This window comes from Aotus nancymaae, unplaced genomic scaffold, assembly GCF_030222135.1.
Source record: "Aotus nancymaae isolate 86718 unplaced genomic scaffold, 86718_ANA_hifiasm-v0.15.2.pri h1tg000016l, whole genome shotgun sequence".
In the NCBI taxonomy this organism is placed as follows: domain Eukaryota; kingdom Metazoa; phylum Chordata; class Mammalia; order Primates; family Aotidae; genus Aotus; species Aotus nancymaae.
The window spans coordinates 2,253,259-2,265,258 of record NW_026988428.1 but is presented as its reverse complement, the minus strand read 5'-3'; the positions used below and the strand labels follow the sequence as shown (position 1 = coordinate 2,265,258).

At 43.9% G+C, this 12,000-nt stretch overlaps 2 protein-coding genes and 1 pseudogene across 2 annotated transcripts; all 3 read right to left on the bottom strand.

The window, feature by feature from the left end:
• Positions 1–1,436: 1,436 nt before the first annotated feature.
• LOC105728742 (probable ribosome biogenesis protein RLP24) lies at positions 1,437–1,927 on the bottom strand (annotated as a pseudogene).
• A 2,990-nt stretch (positions 1,928–4,917) lies between these two features.
• Positions 4,918–5,583, bottom strand: LOC135275253 (small ribosomal subunit protein eS8-like). The gene has a single exon (XM_064376689.1). It carries the CDS (start codon positions 5,581–5,583, stop codon positions 4,957–4,959), a length of 627 nt encoding a protein of 208 aa, XP_064232759.1. The 3' UTR covers positions 4,918–4,956.
• Positions 5,584–5,632: 49 nt separating this feature from the next.
• LOC105728741 (large ribosomal subunit protein eL27-like) lies at positions 5,633–6,107 on the bottom strand. Its single transcript, XM_064376690.1, has one exon. The coding sequence runs from the start codon at positions 6,076–6,078 to the stop codon at positions 5,746–5,748; it is 333 nt and encodes a 110-aa protein (XP_064232760.1). The 5' UTR covers positions 6,079–6,107; the 3' UTR covers positions 5,633–5,745.
• Between the last annotated feature and the right edge of the window lie 5,893 nt (positions 6,108–12,000).

Below are 12,000 nucleotides of genomic sequence, written 5' to 3'. Positions count from 1 at the left end.
CAGGCGTGAACCACTGTGCCTAATTTTAGAATTTCAGTTTTGAAAGATGAACAAGTTCTGAAGTTATTTGTGTCTGAATCTATGAATTTTAAATGTATTTCATAAGTAAAATGAACAGGGCAAGCATAGAAGATGTTATGTAAATACCCTCTTAGTTATTTTTTGTTAATTGTGGAATCTTTGTTCTAGTTACAAATAGTATACAATATTTTCAAACTTTATCTGTTTTTTTGAGTTATTTTTATTGTGTCCCCAAAATCATGACTCTTACAATCCTGTGGGTTTTCTTGAGATGGAGTCTCCCTCTATCTTCCAGGCTGGAGTGCAATGGCACAGTATCAGCTCACTACAACCTCTGCCTCCCGGGTGTAAATGATTCTCCAGCCTTCCGAGTAGCTGGGATTACAGGAGCCTGCCACCATGCCCAGCTAAGTTTTGTATTTTTACTAGAGACTGGATTTCGCCATGTTGGCCAGGATGGTCTCGATCTATTGACCTGGTGATCCGCCTGCCTCGTCCTCCCAAAGTGCTGGGATTACAGGCATGAGCCACCATGCCCAGCCAATCCTGTGTTTTTTTTGTTTTTGTTTTTGTTTTACTTTTTAAATGGTTTTATTTTATGTGCAAATAATGAACAGACGTTGTACCTATAAATTCTACTTTCCAAAAACAGGAGCTTTTTAAAAGAAAACCACGTAACTTTTAAAAGGCATTGGGATTCCTCTGCTTCTAGATCATTGGTAGGCTAGAAAAATAAAGTTTGTTCTACCAGGAATCACAAGTTGGAACTGAGTATTCTCCAAAGTGGAAATTCTAGAATGTAGCGTCACTCCAGGCAAAGATTATTCAGTCCTCATCCCCAACATCCACAACTACTTATCAGAAGGGTTAAACCAGGTCAAAACAGTCCAGCACAATTAGGCTTCATCAAACAATATCATTATGCTCTTCTGAGATGCAAATAAACCAAAACAGGAAATACTAAAATCAAAATAGTATTTGACACTGTCATACAAATTGTTATTTCCTTGTCATATCCCCCCTTCTATAACATTAATAAAGGGAATATTTTACTGCAAAGAATATTTTATTTTATACATCACTAACCATGAATTTTTGCCATTACTTATTATACAAAGGCTGCCCTGTGCCATTATCCAAATGGAATCAGCATTTTACATCCACAATTCACTTCTATAGTTAAAAGCAGAATTTTCATGATTTACATAAGTACATCTGTCAGTGAACATTTAACACTCAGATGCAATGTAACATCAGTAATATCTGATGTTTTATAGATGGCAATGTAGAAAAGATATATTTTAATCACTTTTCATTTAAGTGACCATATGTAAAAAATAAACTAATAATTTAGCAGTTCCAGATGTCCAAAGGGCATTTTCAAATGCACATAAAAGAAATGGTTACAGAGATTTTTAAGAAGCGTCTTCCATAGCCACATCTCTTGCAACTGCTGTACCATTTTCTCTTCCAAATGCTTCCCTTTGCCTGCAAGAGGGGCTCGGATAAGATGGATGTTTTGCTTGACGTCTTTGATATCCTGAGCGTTCTGTAGCTCTTTATTTTTCTTCAGTCTGTTCATTATAAATTTAGCTTGGCGTTTCTGTTTGATCTCTTCAACTCTCTTCATTGCATCAATAGTTTTATTCCATAGCTCTCACCGGTATTTGATAGGTTCATTTCTACGCTTTTCAAATTCAAATGAATTATCCACTGTAAGCTCTTTACCAGCTGCTTTCCGGAATGCTTTGGTCCACCTAATTTTGCGAGGATTGCGCTTCTTTTTAAAGTTTTTATGACATTTAGATTTACAAAATCTGAACATCTTGCAATCGTTGCATATGAACATCATGCCGTGACCAGGGTAGATGGGCCCGGAACAGAAATAGCACTTCTCAATATGCATGTTGAACCCGCATGGGTCCCCACTCCAATCCTGTGTATTTTTAAACATGTTGCTCCTTATAATTTCAGCTGTAAGCATGTCAAAAGATGCAGAAAAACTATTCAATAAAATTCAACACTGTTCATTATTTTAAAACAAAACAAACTTTTGCAATGTAGCACTAAAAGGGAAGGTCTTTAATTGATAAACAGTAACTATTAAAAAAGTTTGATTGGCCGGGCATGATGGCTCATGCCTGTAATCCCAGCACTTTGGGAGGCCAAGGTAGGAAGATCATCTGAAGTCAGGAGTTCAAGACCAGACTAGCCAACATGGTGAAACCCCATCTCTACTAAAAAAATACAAATATTAGCAATCCAAAGTAACTGTTTTTAGACTGCAGTGTCAGGTGTTGTAGTAAATACTAATCCAGCTAAAACAAGGACAGTGAGAATCCCAAACATGTTGCACAATAAGAATTAATAAGCAGATTTTGGTTAGGCCATTTACATCAGGATTTTTAAAATAATGCCTAGTCATATAGCCACAAGCTGGTATTCCAGCCATTGAGTTTAAATGATTTTACAAAAAGAGTACACTAGATGTCGCTGTGAAGCTCAGTGTAGTTTGTGATAGTTCTACTATGGGAGAGCTCTGTCAATTAGTCTGTCATTTGTTATTAAAATGTGAGTTGCTGGCTGGGTGCAGTGGCTCGTGCCTGTGATTCCAGCACTTTAGGAAGCTGAGGTGGGCGGATCGCTTGAGCTCAGGAGTTTTAGACTAACTTGGGCAACATGGCAAGCCCTATCTCAACCAAAAATACAAAAATTAGCTGAGCATGGTGTTAGGCATCTGTGGTCCCAACTACTCGGGAGGCTGAGGTGGGAGGATCACCGGAGCCTGGGAAGTGGAGGCTGCAGTGATCTGTGATTGTGTCACTGCACTCTAGCCTAGGCAACAGAGTGAAACTGTGTCTAAAAAAAAATTGTGAATTGCTGTTTGTTTGTTTGAGACGAAGTTTTGCTCTTGTTGTCCAGGCTAGAGTGCAATGGAGTGGTCTCGGCTCACTGTGACCTCTGCCTCCCAGATTCAAGCGATTTTCCTACCTCAGCTACTCTCCCGAGTAACTGGGACTACAGGCACCCGCCACCATGCCCGACTAATTTTTGTATTTTTAGTAGAGACAGGGTTTTACCATGTCGGCCAGGCTGGTCTCAAATTCCTGACCTCAGGTGATCCGCCGGCCTTGGACTTCCAAAGTGTTGAGATCACAGGTGTGAGCCACCACACCCAGCCAGTTTTGGTCTCACTGCATCCTGGCTCAGAAATACTATTATACTTTAATCATTATGTTCATATATTAAGAATAAAATGAACATGGCAGTGGAGTAATAGAAAATACATAGGAAATAAGCAGACTTAATTTTAGCTTTCTATTTCCACTATAATATAACTTGATTGTGAAGGTTTATAAGCATCTCTTTTTTTTTTTTTTTTTTGGAGATAGAGTCTCACTCTGTTGCCCAGGCTAGAGTGCAGTGGTGTGACCTCGGCTCACAGCAACCTCCGCCTCCCAGGTTCAAGCGATTCTCCTACCTCAACCTTCTGAGAAGCCAGTATTACAGGCACCCACCACCATGCCTAGCTGATTTTTGTATGTTTAGTAGAGACAGGTTTTCACCATGTTGGTCAGGCTGGTCTCGAACTCTTGACCTCATGATCTGCCTGCCTCAGCCTCCCAAAGAGCTGGGATTACAGGTGTGAGCCACCGTGCTTGGCCAGGATCATTTTCTATTGTCAACATAACTCTTTCATAAGAGCAGGAGCCATTTGGAGTACTAACTTGGATATTGTGAATCTTGGAATATCCAGAAATGTCAGAGTAATAATTTTTTGTTTCCTTTTTTTAAAAAAATAAATATTTTGGCCATGCGTGGTAGCTCACACTTGGGAGCTATGTTTCTCAGCTCCAAACCCACTCCTCTATACTTTCTGACAATTGGGCTGAGACAATGCAAAAGACTATTTTAGGCTCACCAGCAGGGGTGCTAAAGGAGATTGGACAGCAGGAGGAAGATGGGACTTGGCTGCTGCTCCTGTCCCAACCCTTCACATCTTCCTCCCTTCACTCTGGCAGCAACAGTTGGTCTGTACCCAGCTTTTTTTGTTGTTTCTTTTGAGACAGAGTTTCACTCTTGTTGCCCAGGCTGGTGTACGATGGCACAACCTCAGCTCACTGCAACCTCTGCTTCCCAGGTTCAAGCGATTTTCCTGCCTCAGCCTCCCGAGTAGCTGGGATTACAGGCATGCGCTACCACAACTGGCTAATTTTTGTATTTTTAGTAGAGACAGGGTTTCTCCATGTTGGTCGGGCTGGTCTCGAACTCCCGACCTCAGGTGATCAGCCTGCCTCAGCCTCCCAGAGTGCTGAGATTACAGGCGTGAGCCACCATACTTGGCCCTAGATCTCACTCTCTTTTTTTTTCTTTTGAGACAGGGTCTCAGTCTGTCACCCAGGTTGGAGGGCAATCTGGAGCAATCTCAGCTCACCACAGCCTCCGCCTCCCGAGTTCAAGGGATTCTCCTGCCTCAGCCTCCAGAGTAGCTGGAATTACAGGCACACACCACTACGATTAACTTTTTTTTTTTTTGAGGTGAAGTTTCACTCTTGTTGCCCAGTAAATGTAAGTAAATGTTTCCTTGAGTTCTGTGTGTCATGGCTTGATCTCGGCTCACTGCAACCTCTGCCTCCCGGGTTCAAGCGATTCTCCAGCCTCAACCTCCCAAGTAACTGGGATTACAGGCTCGCGCCACCACCCCAGGCTAATTTTGTATTTTTAGTAGAGGCAGGGTCATGTTGTTCAAGACCAGGGTGATCTTGAACTCCTGACCTCAAATGATCCACCCTCCTCAGCCTCCAAAAGTGCTGGAATTATAGGTGTGAGCCACCGCGCCCAGCCTACGCCATTAGATTTTTTTTTTTTTTTTTTTTTTTTGTGAACAGAACAATAAACACCTTTATTACATGGGTGAAGAAAGAAAACAAGGATTTATTTGCCTTTCCGGGCCTTGATTTTCCTAAGATAGAACGCCAACTCTTTGCCCTCTAGCACATAGCCATCTGCTCGGCCACACCGTCCCGGCCTTGAAGCGATGCATGCAAGAAGCTTGCCCTGCTGGAACTGCTCCTCCAGGAGACTGCTGATTTTGGCTTTCTTTTTCTTTTCGTTATATTTCTTCTGAATTTTTTTAGATCGTTTTTTGTTTAAAATCTCTTCTTCCTCAGGAGTCAGCTTGACTCCCTTCTTGCGGCCCAGTGGCAGCGCATAGTGGGACTCGTACCACTGTCGGTACGGCGTGCTGTGGATTAGCACGATGCAATTCTTCACCAGGGTCTTGGTACGGACCAGCTCGTTATTAGACGCATTATAGACAACATCAATGATCCTTGTTTTTCGAGTACAACACTCTGAGCCCCAGGAGAAATTCCCCACGTCCAGCCTCAGGGCACGGTATTTCTTGTTACCACCCCGCACACGGACTGTGTGGATGCAGCGGGGGCCAATCTTGGTGTTGGCAGCCGGGCGCCCCAGCTCATACTTCCGCTTCTTGTGGTAGGGCTTTCTCTTGCTCTCAGTCTTGCGGCACTTGTGCTGGTTGTCCCGAGAGATGCCCATCGCTCGGCGCTGGCTGGAAAGACGCCATTAGATCTTTTTTTTTTTTCTTTTCTTTTTTCTTTTTTAATGACCAAAACAAAGCATCTAAAACCGCAGCTTCTGGAAGAACCACTTGTTCTTGCCTGTCTTGTATCTCTCCTCAAACTTGACCTTGGCCTCTTGTCAGGCCTTGGGTTTAAGGGCAGGATCTCTGAAGACATCCTTATTGACGACAGTTTTGTCCAAGGGGATGTCCACAGAGTACCTTGTGGGCATCAGGTGATTGTAGTTATAAACTTTCACAAAAGACTTGATCTTTGACCTCTTGGCGATCTTCTTCTTGCCCATGGCAGCTGTCACTTTGCGGGGATAGCGGTCAATTCCAGCCACCAAAGCATGGCTGTAGGGGCGATCTGAGGTGCCATCATCAATGTTCTTCACAATGACGGCTTTGCGTCCAGAGTAGCGTCCAGCCAGCGCAAGCACCACCTTCCCAGGTTTCATGAACTTGCCCATTTTGGCAGCACCCACTCGGGCCTACAGCAAAAAGGCCGCCATTAGATCTTAACAGAAAGGAGAAGGTTGAAATTGTGGTGTCTTGAACTAGCCCAACTGCTAAACGACTAGAAGAGTTTTGTGATACAGCCAGTATGTTTGGGTTATTTTTACTGTAGACAACCTGGAAACGTACTTTGATGTGAGCAAAAATGCTAACAGCACGTTTTGGATAGCATACCCAGCTTTTTCTAGCATTTCCAGAATCAGCCTCATTGAGTTCTTTGGAGGCAAGCTCCAGCCAGGCAGGGCCTTCTCAGAGATTTGGGTCCTAGTTCCACAGGGAACTGCCCGCTGCTAAATTCTAATAACGCCAACCTCTTCCCTCTGTGCCTCCAGCACTAGAGGTGGTAGGTCGTTCTGCAGTTACTCTCTGTGTGGACTCAATCTTGGTGCCTTTAAACTTCTCAATGCCTGTTTAACCTGTTCCCATAGGCAACATTCTGTTAGAATAATGGTGTGGTTTCTTTTTTTCCTGATAGAACTATTATAGTCCCAGTTTTATCAAGGAAAACAGTATAAAATGCTCTACTTAACTCTATACAGTGTATTTTGAATTAATAGCTTGTTTGGAAAAATTATAATTGTGTTTTTCCTATTCTCTCACTCAACACAATAATTAACATAGAAGACTTTCACGACCAAATGTGGAGGATTTCTCCCCATCAAGAAACAAGCAATCAGTTCTGCAGCAGACATCAGCTGAATGTCCTCTAATTCAATTCCAACCTCATCTACCCGGAGATAGTGCCACATCCCACAGGTTGAGGGCTCAGTCTCCAGACCTGCCCCCAACTTCAGACACCCTAGCAAGTCTGGGCGTCTGGAACTTCTGTCCAACTGGCTTCAAGTTGTGGTTCCCAGAATCTGCAATTTGGGTTCAATTAATTTGCATGTGTGAAGGCTGGGTGCGGTGGGTCACACCTGTAATCCTAGCACTTTGGGAGGCCGAAGCGGGCAGATCACGAGGTCAGGAGTTCAGGACCAGCCTGACCAACATGGTGAAACCCCTGTCTCTACTAAAAATACAAAAAAAAAAAAAAATAACTTGCCTGTAATTCTAGCTACTTAGGAGGCTGAGGTGGGAGAATCGCTTGAACCTGGGAGGCAGAGGTTGCAGCAAGCTCAGATCGTGCCACTGCACTGCAACCTGGTCAACAGAGCAAGACTCCATCTCAAAAAAAAAATTTTTGCATGTGTGGCTCACTGAACTCAAGGAAATATTTAAATTTTCTGGTTTATTGTAAAGGATATTACAAAGAATACAGATGAAGAGGTGCATAGGGCAAGTTATGGGGGAAGGGGCGTAGTGCTTCCATGCTCTCCTCAAGCACACCACTCCCCAGGAAACTCCCTCCACGTGTTCAACTGTCCAGAAGCTCTCAAACCCTGCCCTCTTGGGAATTTTTATGGGGATTTCGTTGGATAGACATGATTGAAGCATGAACAACCATGCGATTGGACAAAAGGGGTATGTTCTAAACCCAGAAAGATTATTATTATTTTTTGAGACAGGGTCAGGCCGGGTGCGGTGGCTCACGCCTGTAATCCCAGCACTTTGGGAGGCCAAGGTGGGTGGATCGCCTGAGGTCAGGAGTTCGTGACTAGCTTGACCAACATGGTGAAACCTCATCTCTATTGAAAAAAAAAAAAAAAGAGAGAGAGGCACAGAGTCTCACTCCCGTTTCCCAGAGTCTCACTCCCGTTTCCCAGGCTGGAGTGCAATGGTGCCATCTTGGCTCACTGCAACCTCCACCTCCCAGGTTCAAGCAATTCTCCTGCTTCAGCTTGCCAAATAGCTAGGATTACAGGTGCATACCACTACGCCCGACTAATTTTTGTATTTTTTGTAGAGACAGGGTTTCACCATGTTGGCCAGGCTGGTCTCGAACTCCAGAGCTCAACTGATCCATCCGCTTCGGCCTCCCAAAGTGCTGGTTCAGCAAAATTCTTCTTGGCCACTCTATGTAACATTACTTCCTCCAGGTTATGGGACAGGATCCTCTCTGAAATGATTAGAGTTCTCCCATGGGCAGGTGAAGGAAGGGCAGGAGAAGATCGGAGAGATTCTCTTTATTGTGACAGGGGCTATGGGAGTTATGAGCCAGGAACCATAGATGAAAATCTATGTATATGTCACATGCCTCAGATTTTATAGGTTAGTTCAGTCACAGTTTTAGTAAAGTAACCACACTTACTAAAATTGCTTTTTTTTTTTTGAGATGAAGTCTCACTGTGTCACCCAGTCTGGAGTACAGTGGTGTGATCTCAGCTCACTGCAGCCTCCACCTCCTGGGTTCAAGCTATTCTCCTGCCTCAGCCTCCTGAGTAGCTGGGACTACAGGCACGCACCACTACACCCAGCTAATTTTGTTTTGTTTTTGGAACAGAATTTTGCTCTTGTTGCCCATGCTGAAATGCAGTGGCATAATCTTGGCTCACTGCAACCTCTACCTCCTGGGTTCAAGCAATTCTCCTGCCTTATCCTCCTGAGCAGCTGGGATTACAGGCACGCACGCCACCATGCCCGGCTAATTTTTGTATTTTTACTAGAGATGGGTTTCACCATGTTGACCAGGCTGGTCTCAAACTTCTGACCTCAAGTGATCTGCCCGCCTCAGCCTCCCAAAGTGCTGGGATTACAGATGTGAGCCATCACACCTGGCCTAAAATTGCTTCTTAATCATTTAGAAAATCTTGAAAACAAGGCATCTTGCAAAAAGGCTCTGAGCTGGGTGTGGTGGCTCACACTTATAATCCCAGCACTTTGGGAGGCTGAGGTGGGCGGATCACCTGAGGTCAGGAGTTCAAGACCAGCCAGACCAACATGGAGAAACCCCATCTCTACTAAAAATACAAAATTAGCCAGCCGTGGTGGCAGGCACCTGCCTACTTGAGAGGCTGAGACAAGATAATTACTTGAACCTGGGAGGCACATGTTGTGGTGAGCCGGGATCATGCCATTGCACTCCAGCCTGGGCAACAAGACCGAAACTCTGTGTCAAAAGAAAAGAAGAAGAAAGAAAAAGAAAAAAGGCTCCTATAAAACAATTTTTGTAGACTAAGCTGTTGGCTTCTACAGGCTTCTAATACAATATAAATACTAAAGTGAACTGTAGGACAGATAAGTCTATTTTAGGCTATGACTCTGTAACATGGTGAGTGCAAAGAATGTAACTGCTCTGGGCTGGATACAGTGGCTCATACCTGTAATCCCAGCACTTTGGGAGGCCAAGGCAGGTGGATTACCGGAGGTCAAGGGTTCGGGACCAGCCTGAACAACGTGGTGAAACCCCATCTCTACTAAAAAAAATACAAAAATTAGCTGGGCCTGGTGGCAGGTGCCTGTAATTTCAGCTACTCAGAAGGCTGAGGCAGGAGAATTGCTTGAACCCGGGAGGCAGAGGTTGCAGTGAGCCAAGATCGTGCCATTGCACTCCAGCGTGGGCAGCAAGAATGAAACTCCATCTCAAAAAAAAAAAAAAGTAACTGCTCTGTAGTGACCCTTGAACTTAGAATTGGAACCATATCTCAAGTAGGTTTCTCCAAAGTAGGCTTGGTAGCATTGACTCATTCAGAAAATATTTATGGTACACTTTGGATGTACATGGCTGGCACCCTAGGGGCAGAGAGTCCACTGATGTGCAAACCAGACTCTTTTAGAACTTATGATCTTATGACTAATGTAAAGAAACTAAATGCTTTCTCAGCCTGAGTAAACGGGACCAAATTCAACCCTGCAGTTCAGAATGCCTGAAATAAATAGATTCAATAAGGTGAGTTATTGAGTGCTCAGGTTCCTAAATACCATCACCCTATAAAAGGTACCAGGGCTTTTCGGAGAAATGACTGATGCCAGGGTTAGAACATGAAAAGCACAGATTAGCCAGAAATATCTTGCATCAGAAAGTAAGGAAGGCTGGGAGCCATGACTCACACCTGTAATCCCAGCACTTTGGGAGGCTGAGGCAGGAGGATCCCTTGAGCCTAGGAGTTCAAGACCAGCCTGGGCAACATAGCAAGACTCTTGATCTGTATAAAAAAAATTTAAATATTAAAAAAATTAAAATTAAAAATACAAATATAAATATTTTTTAAAAGAAAGTAAAGATACGCTCAAAAAGTGATGGGACATATTAAAAGGACATAGGAGCCAGTCAGCAGGGGCTCCCAGCTGGGATAATTCCAACATCAAAACAATAGTAGGCTGGGCGCCATGGCTCACACCTCTAGTCCTAGCACTTTGGGAGGCCGAGGAGGCCAGATCACTTGAACCCAGAAGTTCAAGACTAGCCTGGGCAACATGGTGAAACCCCGTTTCTACAAAAAATACAAAAATAAGCTAGGTGTTGTGGCATGCTCCTGTAGTCCCAGCTGTTTGGGAGGCTGAGATGGGAGGTTCGCTTGAGCCCAGGAGTTCAAGGGTACAGTGAGCTATGATTCTGCCAGTCTGCACCACTGTACTCCAGCCCGGTAAGACCCTGTGTCAAAAAAATAAAAATAAAAATAAAGCCAACAAAACACCTAACTAGTAATGTGTTATAATCTAGATCCCACGGTCCATATCTAAACTGATAACAAATGAATGAATGAAGAAAAAAGAAAGCTCTTTTTTGAGACAGAGTCTTGCTCTGTCACCAAGGCTGGAATGCAGTGGTGTAATCTTGGCTCGCTACAACCTCCACCTCCCAAGTTCAAGTGATCCTCCCCACCTAAGCCTCCCAAGTCGCTGTGATTACAAGTGTGCACCACCACAACTGGCTAATTTTTGTATTTTTAGTAGAGATGGTTTTGCCATGTTGGCCAGGCTGGTCTCAAACTCCTGGCTTAAGTGATCTGCCAGCCTCGGCCTCCCAAAGTGCTGAGATTATAGTAGATGTAAGCTACTGTGCCCAGTGAAATCTCCTTTTTTTTTTTTTTTTTTTTGAGATGGAGTCTCACTCTGTCACCCAGGCTGGAGTTCGATCTCTGCTCACTGCAACCTCTGCTTCCCAGTTTCAAGCCATTCTCCTACCTCAGCCTCCCAAGTAGCTAGGATTACAGATGTCCACCACCACACCTCGCTAATTTTTGTATTTTTAGTAGAGACAGCATTTCACCATGTTGGACAGGCTGGTCCAAGCTCCTGACCTCAGGTGATCTGCCCACCTTGGCCTCCCAAAGTGCTGGAATTATAGGCGTGAGCCACTGCGCCCAGCCAGCTCAGCTCATTCTTATAGTAAAATGGCCAGCTAAAAAAAAATGCAGAAGAAACCAGGATTTATTTGTTGTTGTTATTGTTGTTGTTTTTGATTCAAAGTCTCACTCTGTTGCCCAGGCTGGAGTGTAGTGTGGCATGATCTCAGCTCACTGCAACCTCTGCCTCCTGAGTTCAAGTGATTCTCTTGCCTCAGCCTCCTGAGTAGCTGGGATACAGGCATGTGCCACCACGGTGTGGTGCCCGGCTAATTTTTGTGTTTTTGGTAGAGATGGGGTTTCACCATGTTGGCCAGGCTGGTCTCAAATTCCTGACCTCAGATGATCCATCCACCTCAGCCTCCCAAAGTGCTGAGACTACAGGTGTGAGCCACTGCATGTGTTCTGAAACAAGGATTTAGAAAATCATTATTTTACAATCATCATGGTAATTGTTGATTCAGGCAAGAATCATCAATAGATGTGAAATTAAAGTGGGTATGTGATTTTTGAGAAACAGGATATTTACATAGTCTCGAAAGTATCTCTTTATAAATTACTTATGAATTATAAAGGGAAAAATAATAACTTTACAGTGAAGAAATTTGATAGACATCACCTTGAACCAAATGATCAAAGTCAACCTCACTTTGGTAAAAATCACCAAGTGTTTCCTGAGTGGTGCACTGAGCAGAACACATCACTCAC